The sequence below is a fragment of the Oryza glaberrima genome, chromosome 1, assembly GCF_000147395.1.
Source record: "Oryza glaberrima chromosome 1, OglaRS2, whole genome shotgun sequence".
NCBI classification, from domain to species: domain Eukaryota; kingdom Viridiplantae; phylum Streptophyta; class Magnoliopsida; order Poales; family Poaceae; genus Oryza; species Oryza glaberrima.
In genome coordinates, this window is record NC_068326.1 from 2,282,344 (window position 1) to 2,300,657 (window position 18,314).

Consider the following 18,314-nt stretch of genomic DNA (forward strand, 5'->3'; position numbering starts at 1 on the left):
CAATGGAACAGTTGTGTTTTAAGAGCATAAAGTGTTCAAGGTCGCCGAGTTGTGTTTGATTCCAGAAACAAGAAAATGATAGGTGAGTTCGGCCAAATAATCGAAAGCCTCCTCGATATGCATTCATAATTTGCTGGTGCGGTGGTGCCCAAGATGACAAAGATTTTTTGTGTGCATTTGTGGTACTCTTTTGAGCAAATTTGTGTAATAATTGGTTATAACTTGTTAAGCAAATGTCGGGATTATATTCTATTATTAAAAAAGAAATGACTAGGGCTGTGCCATCTCCTCACGGGCAGCGGAGTAATCATCCCACAGCTCACTGTGGAGAAGCCGAATGAGGAAGAGGAAGGAGAGAGGAAGAGGAAGAGGAAGAAGGAAAGGAGTGGGAGAATGGTGTGTGGGCTCCACAGGATGACTCCGCAGTATAGATCAGGTCTACGTGTCACGTCAGCGAAACCATCCTCTAAAACCGCTGACGGAATCAAATTACACTGGTTTTAAGAGCATCTCCAACATAATACCCAAATCAGCCTCTTCAAACACTTTACTTCAACATACTCTCCATCTACACTCTCTATTATGAGTCAATGACAGGTGGGACTCATATGTCAGCCTCTACTACCTCTTCTTCTTCCTCCTCCTCTTTCTCCCCTTTTTCCTAGCCATGTTTACTCTTTATTCTTCCTCCTCTACAACTACCCCAAGCTCATTTCAGCGCCCTCTCCCTTTACTGTGGTGTGAGGCGTCGATGTTACTCTTCCTCATCTACAACTACCCCAAGCTCCTTTCAGCGCCCTCTCCCTTTACTGTGGTGTGTCGATGTTACTCTTCCTCCTCTACAACTACCCCAAGCTCCTTTCAGCGCCCTCTCCCTTTACTGTAGTGTGAGGCGTCGATGTTACTCTCCCTTTACTGTGGTGTGAGGCGACGACGAACATCGACGGTGACGGGCGCACAAGGCAATGACGCACGGCGGATCCGTGCTCGCATGAGGCGGGCTCGTGCACAGGAGGTGACGACAGACGATGATGAAGGGCGTGTGAGGTGACGGCGACGAAGGGCATGTGAGGTGGCGGCGACGTCGCGGATCTGCTCCTTGATGGCATGCGAGAGATGAGAGAGGAGGAGGCAATGAGCGGCGTCAGCTCCGTCCCTCTTTAGCCAACAGCGAGGGCCTGGAGCTACCTCGGCTTGCAGCAGAGCCGGCAGACGAAGGGAGTGTAACAGCCGTCCCTCCAGAACCGCATAGCCAGCCTATTCGACGGGTGGGCCCACTTACACATACCACCCCGCTTACACTTTCGTTCTCGCTTCGTGTAAAAAGGAATATGCCTTATAAGTTGGTTCCACTCATGCTAAACTAGCAAGGTGGGAATATGCCTTATAAGTTGGATCCACTCATGCTAAACTAGCAAGGTGGTACTAAACAAGCACACACAACTCACATGGCCCACACACACAGCTCACATGGGCCACATAGGCCTAATCCAAATTGGGCCAGGATGTCACATACACCCTGAGCAGGGTGGTACTAAACATGCGCACATAGCTCACATGGGCCACACAGGCCTAATCCAAATTGGGCCAGGATGTCACATACACCCTTCCACTCATGCTAAACTAAACATGCGCACACAACTAGGGGTGGGCATTCGGTCTAACCGAAAATTTCGGTCTCGGTCTTCGGTCTTCAGTCTTTCGGTCTTTGAAAATTGAAGACCGAATTTCAATGCAAAAAATGTCAGGACAGACAAATTCGGTCTCAGTCCTGACCGAAATTCAACAACATTTTCATATATGCAAAGAAAATGAAAATTTTCAACACAAAAGTCACAAAAAAATTCGTAAGCACTTATGAGTAAAGACTCTTATTAGGTTGCATGCCTATAATAAGTAAGGATGTGAAAATTAGAGCTTAGTCCTAATTGAACGTAGTGGATTGTAGGTTGCATTTAGACTTTTTTGATAATTCGGTTTTTTCGGTTAACCGAGAAGAGAATTGACCGAACAAAGAGAAGAGAAGTGACCGAACAAAGGAGTGATATGGTTGGAGGGAATATGCATTATAAGTTGGTTCCACTCATGCTAAACTAGCAAGGTGGTAGTAAACATGCAAGGAGTGATATGGTTGGAGGGAATATGCCTTATAAGTTGGTTCCACTCATGCTAAACTAGCAAGGTGGTAGTAAACATGCGCACACGGCATAGCAAGGTGGTAGTAAACATGCGCACACAGGTTCCACTCATGCTAAACTAGCAAGGTGGTAGTAAACTGTTGACGAAAAAATCGAACACACTGGCCTGGGAGATCTGCTTAACTCCTGTACAGGTCCAAAGATTGATGAGATGCGGGCGTGCCAGTCAATTTGATCCTGCAACTGACAAGATATGCAAATAATAGATCAAACAGCCGATCGGCTGGCAAGCCGATGGAGTAGTTCCAGCCGATAGCCGATAATAGTCGATGTCGATACCAGCCGATAGCGATAGGGTTTAAACAATCGGCTATATGTCTAATGTGATATAAAGGCAATCGGCTGATGATAATATAATATAGCAATATAATCCAGTAGAAATCAATCGGCTAACAATATGATATAGTAGAACAAGTATTGACCCAAAGGTTAAAGCATGTATCGGCTGGAGGTCCGATGTCATAAAATCCACAAGATTGATTAAACAGTGAAACCTTTGTTGCCATCGGCTAAATCCAACTTATATGTATATGCAATCATTACAAGCCGATGCAACGTCCAGATAACTTATCGGCTAGCACCCCGATAAAACATTAGCATGAACCTATCGGCTTAACAAGACTTATATTATCAACAACAATCTAGTAGGTCGAACCTAACCGATGCAGCACGAGATTGTATATGATAATCTAATACTCGATGAGCCGATAGATCTGTCTAATGTGATGGATGTAACAAATCTGTTTAGAACAACATTATGATTGTAGAGATATATCGGCTAATACAGGAGATCAGACCTAACCGAGACAGTCCCAGCTAAACCGATGCGTCTCTAAACACAATACAATTAGAGATATAATTGAGATATTTGATAGGCAAATATATCAACCAAACCAGAGCGATCCAAGAGATCGTAACGATGCAGCCTTGAACGACGCCGATGTAGATGACAGATTCACCGGGGCCGGACGGAACGTAGGACTTACCCCTTCGCTGGAGATCAAAAGCCAATGCAGCCCCGCGTCAGGTGCCCAAATTCCGCCAGAAGATAAGTAAAAACCTCAGGGAAGAGGGTGGCGATGCACCGAGAGTATTATTGATCGATAGATTGATAGATTACATAGACCCCAGGTGCACATATTTATACCCATGGGTTGATACAAGTCCTTGCCGGACAAGAAAGAAACTATCCTAAAGATAAAAGGAAAACATAAAGTCCTTATCGGACACTAAACACACTTTCCTAAAGACGAAAGGAAACTAACAAACTATTCCTAATTAATAATTAAACTGCCATGCCGCATCCTTCTTGAACTCGAACTCTTTGATCCGACTCCATCGAGAACACGACATCGTGGCGACTTGACTCCCATCAGCTGATTCTAAAACTTTGAAGCCGACACTGATTCCAAGCTGATGGTGACTTTGGGGCTTACCAAATTTCACTGTTAACATAAACATGCGCACACAACTAAACATAGTAAACATGCGCACAGCTAAACATAGTAAACATGTGCACACAGCTCACATGGCAAATGCACACAGCTAAGTTGATATGGTTGGTTCCACACAGGCAATGCATCAACACAGATCCTACATCGCTATGCGCCATATAAGTTGATATGATTGGAGGGAATATGATATGGTTGGAATATGCCTTATAAGTTGATATGATTGGAGGGAATATGCCTTATAAGTTGGTTCCACACAGGCAATGCATCAACACAGATCCTACATCGCTATGCGTCATATGCCTGTACACTGACCCGCAACCGCAAGGGTCATCTCTGGTACCATTTGTAACGGCCATATAAGTTGATATGATTGGAGGGAATATGATATGGTTGGAATATGCCTTATAAGTTGATATGATTGGAGGGAATATGCCTTATAAGTTGGTTCCACATAGGCAATGCATCAACATAGATCCTACATTGCTATGCGCCATATGCCTGCACACTGACCCGTACACGCAACCGAGGGAATATGCCTTATAAGTTGGTTCCACACAGGCAATGCATCAACATAGATCCTACATCGCTATGCGCCATATGCCTGCACACTGACCCGTACGTGCAATCGCAAGGGTCGTCTCTGGTACCATTTGTAACGGGTTGGAGGCACGGTTGGAGGGAATATGCCTTATAAGTTGGTTCCACTCATGCTAAACTAGCAAGGTGGTAGTAAACATGCGCACACATCCAAATATGCCTTATAAGTTGGTTCCACACAGGCAATGCATCACACAGATCCCACATCACTATGCGCCATATGCCTGCACACTGACCCGTACGTGCAACCGCAAGGGTCGTCTCTGGTACCATTTGTAACAGTCATCCCTCCAGATCCGCGTAGCCAGCCCATCTGACAGGCGGGCCCACTTATACATACCACCCCACTTACACTTTCGTCCTCGCTTCGTGTAAAAGGGTAAATCCGAGAGTGATATAGTTGAAGGGAATAGGCTTTATAAGTTGGTTCCACTCATACTAAGCTAGTAAGGTGGTACTAAATATGCGCACACAACTCACATGGGCATAACAAACCTAATCCAAATTGGGCCAGGATGTCACAGGAAGGTAGCTCCGGTGCATCTTTGCTCCATGCCATCGTCGGCGGTAGGGGCGGCAGAGGCGTCCTGTCTCCAGGGAAGATTGGGACGACAACGGGGGGTATGCGGGCGGAGGGAGGCAGCTCCGGCACCTCTCTGCTCCATGCCGTCGTCAACGCTAGCCGACTAACAGCAACGAGCACCAGCGAAGAAAAGAATGTGTAGATGGGAGGAGGAATGAATGTGGGGCGCACCTTTGACTAGTGACTTTGGCTGGCCATGTTTGGCTAGTGGAGGGAAGGTTTTGGCCATCTGGAGACGCTGTTGGAAGATGCTTTTTTTTTGGGTTAATTGGATCCATGCCTCTGCAACTTTGCCAAATTGAAAAAATGCCACTACTATTTGTTATATCAGCTACATGCCACTGGAAAATTCTAAAATTGTAACCATGCCACTCCAGTCACTTTCTCCGTCCTCCTCTCTCACGCCGTCTCCGTTCCCGTCCTCATCCCGACCACCGCGGTGGACCTCCCGGCGAGGGCAACGTCGACGACGAACTGGGCAAGGAGGTCCGAGTGAGTCAGATCGACGACGACAAGGGCGAATCCGAACAAATCCATAGATGCTCGACCCGATCGCGCTCAGCATCGATGACGACATGGCGCCGCCAGCCTCCGCGTTCCGCCGCGCCGCGCCACTGGACGTCCTCGCCCGGACGAGCTCCGACAGGTCCCCGGCATTGTCGTCGCCATCCGCCAGGCTCATCGTTTGCTGCCTTGAGCAAGACGCGTGCGTCGACTTGGCCGGCGGCATCAGGTCGCGTGGCGCCTCGGACGCTGCGCCTGGCCCGCCATGCTCCTCCTCCACCATTGCCGCGTCGTCCTTGCAAGGCTTTCCTTCGCCGCCGCAGCCGCCACTACCGGCGCAGTCGTTGGGGAAGGGGATGACGCTGTTGGACGTATATGAGGTGGAGTGGATCACGCGGGAGTTGGAGAGGGTGCTCGTGAGGGAGAGTGGGTGCCGCAACGGCGGTGGTGGCAGACGAGCGGGTGATGGGCACCGTAGACGGAAGGGGACGACGAGGAAGGCGGCGACCAGTTCCTACATGAGGCCGACGACCGACAAGGGCGGCTTCATGGGGAGGCACGCCGTCTCTGTATGCGGCGACACCGCCACCGCCGTCGTCTCAGTCAGCGACCGTGCGTGGCGAGGGCGAGGAAGCTTCCGGGAGGTGGAAAAGGTGTAGGGGTCTCGAGGTGTTCAAGTGTGGATTACTCCATAGGTTTGGTCGTGGATGTAGGTTTATGCTTGTCGCCGTCGCTGTCGGCGCCTGGGCCAGCAGCCGCAGCCGCCACCACCGCTGCGATGAGCGCCTCGTAGAAGAGGTCCGAGATGATGTCCTTCTCCAGTGAGTCGGCGAGAGCGAACAGGAACCACAAGCCAGCCTCGTCTTCTTGCACCGCCGCCGCCGACCCTTGCGTAGGCTACGATGACGGTGGTGCTGTTGTCCCCAGCGGTGGTGACCTGGGAGCGGGAGGATGGGAAGGAGGGAGGGGGATAAGGACGGGAACAAAGACGGCGTGAGAGAGCAGGACGGAAAAAGTGACTAGAGTGACATAATTCTAATTTTAGAAATTTCGAGGGGCATATGTAGCTGATATGACGAATAGTAGTGGTATTTTTTTAATTTAGAAAAGTTGCAATAGCATGGATCCAATTAACCCACTTTTTTTTATAATAATGGCTAAAATTTGGCTTGGAAAGTCACTTGGAGAGGCTGTTGGATATGCGGTGCAGCTATATTTGAGGGAGTCAAAGTGGACTTACTGCCGATTCAAAAGCCATGGCGGAGCATGGGCCGTTTCACTCGGGCCAATGAGGAGGAGGACCCGGCCTATGTAGGGTTTCCTTCCTCTTTCTCTGTCTACTCGCACTCGCCGCCGCTGCCGTTCCCCATCCCAAGTCCCAGACCAAACAATGTCGACGCCTAGCCAGAAGAAGAGGAGGAGTAAGGGGAAGGACGGCGCGGTGGCGCCGGTGGGACTGAGGCTTAATCGCCTGGGTCGTGCTTCTCCTCGCGAGGCCGCCGGGAAGCCGGTGTACCTTGCGGTGGAGCACGACGATGACCAGGAGGTGCCCGCGCACTCCATCGTCGAGCTCGGCGGCGGCGGCGAAGCCCACCTTGTGCTTCACAACGTCCGCGGGATGTCCTTCGCCACCGTGGAGTCGCGCTACGGGCCCCGGATCGTAGGCGTCGGCGGCAAGTTGTTCACCACGGTGTACGACCCCAAGACCTCGATGGAGATCCCCGGCCCCTTCCTCGTCGAGCCTAAGCTCCGGCCCGTCCTCATCCCGCGGGGCAGCAAGCTGTATGCGCTCTCCCGAACCCCTTCCGTCGTGCCCGGCCTCGACTTCCTGCCCTGGTTCGTGTACCTCGACCTCAACTACGTCTTGGTCGCCCCTCACGACGCGAGAACCATGGGATGGCACCACTTGCCGCCGCCGCCCATCTTCCCTGTCCGCCTCAACCCGCTCGAGTACCGTGACCCGCCGGAGGTCCGCGTCGCCTCCTACGCCGTGGTCGGCTCCCACATACTGCTCTCCGTGCAGCAAGACAAGGGCACCTGCGCTTTCGACATGGACACCAACCAGTGGGATATGGTGGACGCCAACAACTTGCCTTTCATCGGCAAGGCTGTTCCCCTTGGTGGCCACCTCTTCATTGCCCGCTCCATAGCCAATGGCGGTGCTGCTGCAGTGTACGACATCAGGGTCTTCCCCTTACAGCCAACAAGTTCAGGGTCACACAAGACGGAGTTGTCCATCCTCAACATCCCCGTGGTGTCCAAGGGCATTGTTCCAGGGCAGCTTTTCTGCTCCTTGGGGAAGGGCATCTTCTCTTCCATCGACGTTCGATCTGCTGCTACTCCTGGTCCAGACGCCAAGCTGCATAAAGCGCGTATCGTTCATCGCACCTACTCTCAGGTTGGAGGGGATGACACTGAGGACAATAATTATACTGTCATAACCAAACAGCACAGACAGATTTACAAACTTATTGATCGGACTCGTCATTTGGCTCATCCTTCTCCGGTTGTTGCTGCTTTAACTATGTAAGCTTCAAACACTTTCCATTCTTTACACCCTTACGTTGCTGCTCAATCAGGTCCCATGACATGAGAAAATCTTTAGGAAGCTGCATTTGAGATTTCGATTTGCTTACTAATGCAGTCTTCCTTTTTTCCACCCAAGTTGTGACATGAGAAATCGTTAGGAAGCCTCATTTGAGATTTCGATTTACTGACTAATGCAGTATAGTTTTCCACCCAAGTTATGACATGACAAATTGTCAGGAAGCTGCATTTGAGAATTTGATTAGCTGACTAATCAGTTTAGTATTAGGCAACCTGGATGAAGGTCATTTATGGTCTGCATGGATTTCCTTCTCTTTTTTTGTGTGCGTGTGTGTTGGGGGGGGGGGGGGGGGGGGGGGAGGGTTACTCTGTAAAGGTTATAACTGATCATTAAGTTGCTTTCTAGCCTTCACTGAAAATTGTTTTGTACCACTTGAATCTGTCGTTAAGATAGTGTAGATATCTGCTTCGATGTATTGTTCCTTAGGGACTGTGCTCCATCCCCTGTGCTCACCCAACCCTTATTAATCTGGTATACACCATTAAAGTACACATGCCCACAAAAGTAAGTACTAGTTAACTACGGAGTAGTAATCATCCTCTTAGGTTATCTATTATATTTGCTTAAACATTTGAGTTTTTTTTATTTTAGGTAGGCAACTAGCGAATACAGTTTTAATCTGGAACTATGTTTAACAAGCCAACAATTGTTGTATACAACTGCGATCCTGCATTTATGCTCTAGATTAGATTCAGATCTGGCTGTGGCTCTTTCATTTGGCACGCTTGATCAAATCATCAAAAGCTGTGATTAAGGTTGTTTCCATTGCTAATGTAACCCAAATATCTACCTGTTCATATGGGACGTCCGCCCCATGGTTAGCATAGATTGATATCCAGTGATTATGCTATTGAGTTAAACCGTCAACAAGTACGTGCTTGGTTAAAATTGCGCAACACAAAAAAAGTATGCACCGGACTAGGGTAGCTTCATGGTCTGGAATTGGAAATCCTTATATGCTCTTTTCATGGTATGATGTTACCGGTCTGCCTCATGGTTAGCTTAGATTGATATCCGGTGATTATTCTGTTGAGTTAAACTGTCAACAAGTCTGTGCTTGGTTAAACGGCGCAACACAATACTTATATTTTACAAAAGTATGCACTGGACTCAGGTAGCTTCACGGTCTGGAACAAGAAATCCTTATATGTTCTTTTCATGGTACGATGTTACCGAACTGCAGTATGTAAATTCGGTGGTTCATAAAGCAATTTCACCCGATCTCTTGTGACGATTGGAATTTCTTAACCATTTGACCATTTATTTTAATTCATTGTCATGAGACCTATGACCTATGATGGTACTTATTTTATTTTATTGTTTGCTGGGAATAACTTGTGTTCTGAGTTATGTCTGAATCCTTATTTTGCCTGATGCAGGGAAGCAGAATGACCATGTGAAGGTTTGAACGAACAGTGGCAAGACTAGGCTGTATTTGGACTGAAACTGTCCACTATGATGAATGTAAGTTTGGTGAAAGCAGCAGTAATTTAGCAGCTATAATTTTAGATTTGGTGTTTCATGCGAAATTTGACTTGGTTTTGGTTATGCATCTGCTTGAACTAGACAACTTCTCCGGTGTCTGTTGTCTTGTTTATGGTAATTTGTGGCTAGCAATGGAATCGTTATGGATCCTTATAAATATGCTTATATTCGTTGGTGAAGCCACGGGTTCTGTTTGAAATGGACGAATTGCGATGAAACTAGATAAAAGCTGTGTTTTGCTGCGGAAAAGTTGTATCCCAATGATATGAGGTGCAAGGTGGATTTGTTCTTTTTTTTGTAGCTGACTATTTGACAAAATATACATTTTGTTCAGTCGCCCCGAGGTTGAATTCGCACCGTGTAGAACCTAGACCTCATCGTTTTCTTTACTTCTCATAAGCCGTGGAAAAACTAACAGAACAACAAAATAAATTTGGTTAAACTTTATATTTGTTCTTAGCGATGGTTTTAGAAAATAAACTACAATCAGAAAACCTTAACTATATACTACCTCCGTTTTTTAATAGATGACGCCGTTGACTTTTTCTCATATGTTTGACCATTCGTCTTATTCAAAAAATTTACATAATTATAATTTATTTTGTTATGAGTTGTTTTATCACTCATAGTACTTTAAGTGTGATTTATATCTTATCCATTTACATAAATTTTTTAAATAAGACGAATGGTCAAACATATAAGAAAAAGTCAACGGTGCCATCTATTAAAAATCGGAGGTAGTATATTTCAAAAATCAAACGATGGATGCGGATTAATAATGCAACAGGCAAATGGTGGAAATTTAGCTAGACCGCTAAAGTACGGTCAGCCTGTGTCCACTTCTCGTAGCATTTTTCTTTGGGGGATTTGCTAGATTTGTGTTGACATTTTTTTAAGAGAAAACAATCAGATTTTGTACTGATGGATGTGTGTTAACTTCCGTGCCATCATGGGCTAAGTGCCAAAGTTCATGGTCCATTCAGATCCAGTTGCTTCTTTTACCGTAACAGACAGATTTTGAAATTTGCATATGTTCCATGAGAGTAATGTGCTCTAAAAATGTATTACTAAGAAAAGTGATCAGGGTAGTTCTTTGTAATTTTAAATTGTAATTTCTCTACTTACATACTGCAAGTGAATATGCATGTAATTTTCTTATCTTTAATTATTAGTAATGAAATTCAAATCAGTATTGTTTTTAAGTCAAGCTATATCAACCTTTTTAATCTTGCTAACCGTTTAATGACTTTATTACGTTTGAACTCCATATTATCTTAATAAAATTCTCTTGTGCCAACCGTGCTCTAAAAATCCCCTTTTTCTTAAATCTTTTTTTTTGGCTCCCTGAGGTGATGACATATTTTCAGTGCTAGTGAATAGTGACTCCCTGCGCCGGTAAACAAAGGCCTGGTTTCCCCAATTTTTTCTATCAAAAAGATCATATCAAATCTTTAAACACATGCAATAATGCAATATAGATTAAAAAAAACTAATTGCACGGTTAGAGGAGAAATCGTGAGATGAATTTTTTGAGCCTAATTAGTCTATGATTAGCCATAAATGCTACAGTAACCCATATGTGCTAATAACGGATTAATTAGGCTCAATTGTCTCGCGGTTTACAGACGAGTTATGAAATTACTTTTTTATTCATGTCCAAAAACTCATTCCGATATCCGATCAAACATCCGATGTGACATCCAAAAATTTTCTTTTCGCGAACTAAACAGGCCCAAAACTGACAAAACACAGTTCTCCGTTAGTCTTTCTGTTCACCAATGTTTGGCGCGCGACATCTTCCTCATGTCGAGTGTTGTTCACTGGGTGTGGCGGGGCATGCCTAGAGATGTTCACCGTTTTCTCGTGGTGAATTCACCTATTAGGAAGCGAGGATGGTTACAATTGGTTTTTCACGGGGACATAAATAGGAGAAGACATGCCCCCGTCAATTTTCGCGGGGGCGGAGATGGTCCTTTCCTTGTCCCCGCTCCCCGCGGAGACCCGAATAGGGGTCCAAGTTTAATATGTCCCCGTCGGTTTGTTGCATACATGACACCGATTACACCTAGTTACAAGTTTAATATGCAAAATGACTCTCTTGGTGGTTTTGAGGGTGATTTTCACCGACGTGGCTCGTTGACCTAGTCCAACCAGTCGAAGGCCCACATGTCATCTCCCACTCTTTCCTTCTCCACCCCTTTCTCTCCCTCACCCCATATATTTCGGCTTTGGCGACACCAACAGTGGGTAGCGCGGCGCTCGGGCAGTGGGAGATTGAGAAGAAGGCAGTGGTCGACAGTAGCGCAATGGTGGCTAAGGAGCTCGAGGGAGTTGTATGGCCCCATGTCTCTCGACGGTGGCAGAGTGGGTGACTTATGGGCCCCCACATGCTGACTCAGCCGGTTGGACTAGGTGAACGAGCCATATTAGTGGAAACTATCCTCAAAACCACCGAGAGAGTCATTTTGCACTGGATTTAATAGTGGAAGGAGGGGGGGGTCAAGATATCTGGTATTGCGGTTAAGGGATACGGATTTGATTTGACCTATATTTGAGGGAGTCAAAGTGGATTTATTCCTTTAGTTTTCACATGGTTGGGAGCTTACGAGCTCATGAGCGCTAGTAAGAAGCATTTTGCACCTATAAATATTACAAATTTTTCTTGGAATTTTAGGCAGAATCAGCAGCAGTTTGAGTAGATAAGAGTTTAGGGAACTTTCAGAATATATATGAATTCCTGCTCCTCACCATTTATTGACTCATAAATTTCTTCAACATTACTTCTACGAGATTATGTATCCAAAAACTGGTTAAAAACAATTGCTCCTTCAACCTCACCCAGTATATAAATTTCAAAACCTTTCAGCACATGAATTGAATTCCTAAGCCCTAACAAGTAACAAGTAACAACCACCCCTCCAAACCTTGATCTCTTCAAGGAGATAACAAATAGAATGTTAATATATACATGAGGATAACATAGCCTTCCACTGTAGAAACAGCTAGACCAACAAAATTAGGGGGCAAAATAAAAAAGAGAGAGAGTAAAGTGCATAGGATCTAGATGACACGTTATGACAAGTTTTGGTTATACATAGTAAAATGTATGGGCGGTCCTTAAATTTGTAGAGATGTGTCATCTAGGCCCCGAAACTCTCAAAATACAAATCCAAGTACCGGAACTTGTCATAGTGTGTCATCTAGGTCCCAAATCGCCACAACCCCTTTATGATCCTATGAGGCGTTGATGTGGCATGCCACACGGATATGACGCGACATTATTTTTTTCTTCTCTTTTTTCCCTTTCTTCTCCTTTCTGTGACCCGTGCAAAAGAAAGAAAAAAATAAGAATGAGAAGAAAACGAAAAAGAAAAGAAGAAAAAAAAAGAGAAAAGAGCACGTCACGTCCATGTGGCATTGCCACATCAGCGCCATCCTAAAGGGGATGTGTCAATTTGGGACCTAGATGATATACTTTGACAAGTTCTAAGACTTGGATATGCATTTTGAGAGTTTATGGACCTATATGACACAACCCTACAAGTTTAAGGACCGCCAATGCACTTTACTCTGGTTATGCATTTAAGAGTTTAGGGACCTCAATGATACATCCCTACAAACTAGTTAGACTCAAAATTTCCAACCTGAAGAGTGAAATCTGGCCTTGTTTAGTTGGGGAAAACTTTTAGGTTTGGTTGTCACATCGGATATACGGACACACATTCGAAGTATTAAACATAGTCTAATAACAAAACAAGTTATAGATTTCGCCAGAAAACTGTGAGACGAATATATTAAGCTTAATTAATATGTCATTAGCAAATGTTTACTGTAGCGCCACATTGACAAATCATGAAATAATTAGGCTCAAAAGATTCGTCTCGCAAATTAGTCGTAATCTATGTAATTGGTTTTTTTCCTATATTTAATACTCCATGCATATGTCTAAACATTCAATGTGATAGGTAGAAAATTTTTGTTTTGGGAAATAAGCAGGGCCTCTGTCAGAAGCTTGTCAAACACAAAGTCTGCCAACAGGTTCCCCAAGTGATCAGCATCCCTCTGAAAATTTCTTGATGACTTTTTTAAGTGACATGTAAAAATAAGAAGATATCCATTTAAGAAATGATTTGAGTTTTCCGGAAAAGTGGCACTTATATGCCGACATGCCGTGAGCTTATACATGCCGGACAAACTAGTGTGTCCGTGGCGACGAAAGGAAAATTGACATTGACTGGAATGCTAAATGATTAAGAAGGTGTGTTAAGGGGATTAAGACTTAAAACGAGCCGAGTCATTAATATATGATTAATTAATCATTTTAAATTTGAAAATTTGATTAATATGACTTTTTTAAAAGGGAAAAACGAAGCTAGCACCTCCTGTCACGCTGTGACCTCCCAGAGCCGGCGAGCTCGAGCTCGTCTGGTGTTGGGACTCTGGACTCGTATGTAGGAGTGGAAAAATAAGCTCAGGCTCGTGAGCTCAGTTCGGGCTTGGCTCGAGCTTGGTGAGCTTGGCTTGGCTCGTAAGTTAAACAAGTCAAGCCCAAGCCTCTTATTTAGCTCGTTGCTGAAATGAGTCGAGTCCGAGCTGGCTCGCAAGCCTAGGCCATCATGTGTTTATATCGATTATTTTTTAAGAAGTTATTATTTGTCAACTTAAAATTTATCATTAAGATTTTAAAGAATTGAATGTATAAACTTATTTAAATTTTATAGGTTGATAATTTGTTCTTGTTTTTTTAATAATTATAAAATATATATGAAGAGGTGTTTCAACATGAAGGCTTGCAAGCTAGCTCAAGCTGGCTCGAGCCAGGAAACGAGCCAAGCCAAGCCTAGCTTATTGCGAGTCACTACAAGCTAAGCCGAGCCAAGCTCGGCTCATTTCCACCCCTACTCTTTTGGTGTTGGCTGTTGGGACTCTGGACTCTGCCGACCATTCTTGCTGTGCACATCTAGAAGGAGATTTGATTGAACAGGGAGCCACTTCGCCGTCACACCGGAGGGGGGGGGGGGAATTTAACTATTTGCCACTTTTAGATTTGACAATTATCCAAATACCCTTATTAGGTGTGCAGTTATTTTTTTTCCTTCTTAAGAGATGGTCTCTTAATTATTTACCACTTTTACCTACGTGGTATGCCAACATGGCAACCTAGATTGAAAAACGGTGTGGGACCCACTTGTCAGTCTCTCCTTCCCCCTTCATCTCTCCCCCACGCGTCCACAGCCCCCATGGAAGCCGACACTGTTGCCGCCGAGGCGCCGCCTCATCTGCCCGGTCCAAGCTGCAGAGGCGCAGACCTCCACTCCCCGCTGTGCCGCCATCGACGCCAACACTGCTCCGCTGCCCCACCACGCCAACGTCGCCCCGCAACCGACCACTGATGGCACCGCTCGCAGTCGACGCTGTGAGGCCCCTCGCTGCCTCCCACCATTGGAACCCTACCAGACGCTGCTTGGGCCTTCGACGATGGGGATGACGAGAAGGAGGACGACGCCGCACAGCTGTGCTATCCCCGTGCTGACAATCTCCACGCCGCTCGTCCTCAAAGACGCCGACCTTCTCCCCGTCGACAGCGGCGGCTACCCCAAATCCTCCCTATCAAGGACGGCGCCACACCGTTGTGCTGTCCCCATGCTGGCAATCTCCACGCCGCTCATCCTTGACGACGCCGACCTCCTCCCCACGACAGCGGTGGTCACCCCAAATCCTCTGGCGCGATGTTGCAGACGTCGTCTCGCGTCTTCGCCGCGCACCCTGGGCTGTTCTAGTGCATCCGGCCGTGGTGACAACGCTCCTCCTTTTCATCTCCCTCGTCGTCCTCCACTCCCACCTCTACTTGTCTGTGAGGCTGTGCCATCGGTGGTCGACGGCGGGGCGGTACCGGCGTCGATGGGGGACCATGGACGTGGGGGGGGGGAGAGAGATGAAGGGGGAAGGAGAGACTGACGAGTGGGTCTCACACCGTTCTTCAATATAGGTTGTCAAGTTGGCATGCCACGTGGACAAAAGTAACAAATAGTTAAGAGACCACCTCTTAAGAAGGGAAAAAAATAACTGCAAACCTAAAAATGGTATTTGGATAATTGCCAAACCTAAAAGTGGCAAACAGTTAAATTTCCCCACCAGGTGTCACCGCCACGTGCTCGGGAAGGACTGTATTTCCGTTGGTTTCAATAGCTGTTTTACAGCTAAGTTTTTTTTTTTACTAAATCACCGGGGGGGGTGAGAATCCCCACCTGAAGGGCAAGCTTTACCTACGCAAGCGCAGGGGCCCTGGAGGATAGGAGAACAGAATACACGGAGAATACAACGAGGAGAGAACAGAGAAAGAAAACCTCCTAAAAGATTACATTGATGAATGACACCTGCAAAATCATCTTGCCAAAATCCAAAACCTACTGCTAAACCCCAACAAATCAACATCCAATTCCTCACACAGCCACAAGCATGTCGGAAGAAAAGAGAGGCCAAGGGAATGTTGTTGAAGTCCAAGGCCACCCACATGAAGCCATCAAGAAGCTGACTTGATCTTGTTGCTGTTTGTATCAGAGCTCGCCAACGCCCTTTGGGGGAAGGAAGCCCCAAAGGAGGGTGGGCCACTGAAGGTTGCGGCTCGAGGCCACCCGCATTAAGTCTTCTTCAATCAGGCTTTATCAAGTTGCTTGTTAGATCAACTCTCTCCAACGCCCTTCAAGGGAAGGAAGCCTCAAAGGAGGGAAAAACACTGATCCTTGCGGTCCTGGACATCTGGAGGAAGAGGGTGAAGACGAGCAGGGGCTAATAGAAGGGGAAATGGCCAAGGGGATTCTCACAGAGGAAGAACATCAACGACAACTTTGGAGGAGGGCATAGAACCACTGTAATCCAAGCGGCTAGAGGAGCACAATTTCCAAACAAGCACGCCAGATTGAGAAGAAGTTGAAGGGCAAGATCACCAGCGATGTTTGGAACTAGGGGGGAGAGGGCACACAAACGAGGATACTAGGGGGAGGGGAAGGAGAAGAGGTTGCTATCCGCGCCGCGCGCACCGACGAGTGGGGGGTGGGGGGGAGGTGTGGCGCCGACGAGGTCGTGCCTACCTGCTGCCGCTGCAGCCTGCGCCGCCAGCCGCCACCGGCCACCGGGTCCGGCGCTCCCCGCCGCCCCTTTCCAGACAGGCCGCGGGAGGGCCAGCACCGTCGCGCCCACTTCGGCCTCCACCCTGCTGGCCGCCAGCACAAGCGCCGCCGCTCCGCCTCCTCCGCGCCCCGTCACACCGCCGCGGACGGCAGTGACGCTCGCCTCCGGCGGCAGGGCGCCGGATCCAGCCACGGGGGTGCCGGATCCGAAGCTTCGCGCTGCGCCATCGCCGTCGCCGTCGCCCGCCCATCGCACGCCGCGTCGTCGTCCTCGCTCAGAGCCGTCGCGTCATCGCCGGAGGAAAGGCCTTGCCACCGCCCTCACAGCTGGCCGCGCGGAACTCCGGCGGCGCGCTCCGGCGGCGGCGAGGGGTGGGAGAGAAAGGGAGGGGGTGGCGAGGGCTAGGGTTCACCCTCCGTGCCGCCCGCGCGAGAGGGCGACGCGGAGGTCAGAAAATTTAGTTCCGTAAGAGTGGTGATTTACAGCTAAGTGATGTAAAGGAAATTCGATCCATAATTAAGGGACAAGAAGTGAACTTTTTCCAAGCTCTGAACATATGGATTGCATTTTGAGGAACATTCGGCCTGTTTGGTTGGAGGAAGTTTTTAGGAGGGATTAGAAGTTCAGAGGGATAGGCTATTAACTATTTTGTTTGGTTGGGAGACATGAAAATTTTAGTGGAATGGAGATGGAGAATTGACGAAGAAACTCTCTCCTTTTCAATATCTGGGTAGGAGGTGGTAATTGGGAGGGATTCCTCCTTTACTTTGCCTAAACAAATCTCAGCCATCCGTTTTCATTAATGACTTAATCTCCAACTAAACTCCCTATCAATTTCCATCACCTCTGCCAAACAAGATATTGGGATTAAAAATCAAATTTCCCTCTTAATCTCACCATCAATTCCCGCGTGTAAACTCCCAATCCCCTTCCTCGAATGCCAAACAAGTCGATTTGGATTGTATTTCGAGGATGGAAAAAGTACATCGAATGCCCCTCATTTTGTCATCGGATTACAAAATCATCCTCCATCCATAAAACCAGATACTCCGTATTTGCCATCCCTCATCTTATAAAACCGAATCACTTTGAGTCCTCGGCGGTTTTGACTCCGGTTTTACCCAACGCGACAGCTGACTCAGCATGGGACCCACGCGGATCCTACACATCAGCCTCTTCTTTCCCTCCCCTCTCCACCTCTTTCCTTCCCTCTCCACGGGCGGCGGCGGGGGAGCAGCTGGCCACGGGCGGCAGCCGGCAGGGGAGCAGCTAGGCTCGGGCGGCGGGGTGAGGAGCACTAGCAACAGCCTCTGATGGCGTGGCGACGCGACGACGGCGGTGACACGGGAGCACCGGAGCAGCGTCCCGACGAAGCCCTCCTCCCGACGCTGCCTCCTCCCCTCCCCTTCCCTTATTCTTATCCAAAACTGCATGATAAATGGCGGATGGTGTTGCCCAGCTGGGCCACGATGCTGGTGACCTCGAAGGAGAAGAAGTTGCGCGCGTATCCTGTGAAGAGGGATTCGAGGTCCGACTTGATGTCGGTGAGCACCTCGTACATGCCGAGCATGCGGTAGAGCTTCTCCGTCGCCAGGGTGGACATGGCCACGCAAAGCCGATGAGCAGGATGAATCCTCTGGCGATGTCGGCGAAGCACTCGTGGCCGAGCTCGTTTTGTTCATGTGGATGTGTATGTTCATAGATCAGCAGACATCCGTGTCCTGCATGCACAATCAGAGTAGTATTTGCATTTG

General features: G+C 47.5%; 1 protein-coding gene across 1 annotated transcript; it reads left to right on the forward strand.

Annotated features, from left to right (window-relative positions):
• Positions 1–6,679: 6,679 nt before the first annotated feature.
• Positions 6,680–9,608, forward strand: LOC127760805 (uncharacterized). Its single transcript, XM_052285103.1, has 2 exons — positions 6,680–7,862; positions 9,324–9,608. The coding sequence occupies exons 1-2, from the start codon at positions 6,727–6,729 to the stop codon at positions 9,334–9,336; spliced, it is 1,149 nt and encodes a 382-aa protein (XP_052141063.1). The 5' UTR covers positions 6,680–6,726; the 3' UTR covers positions 9,337–9,608.
• Positions 9,609–18,314: the final 8,706 nt, after the last annotated feature.

Bases quoted from the DNA above. Each gene is read 5' to 3' on its own strand.
- LOC127760805 (XM_052285103.1), top strand. From the start codon at position 6,727: ATGTCGACGCCTAGCCAGAAGAAGAGGAGGAGTAAGGGGAAGGACGGC.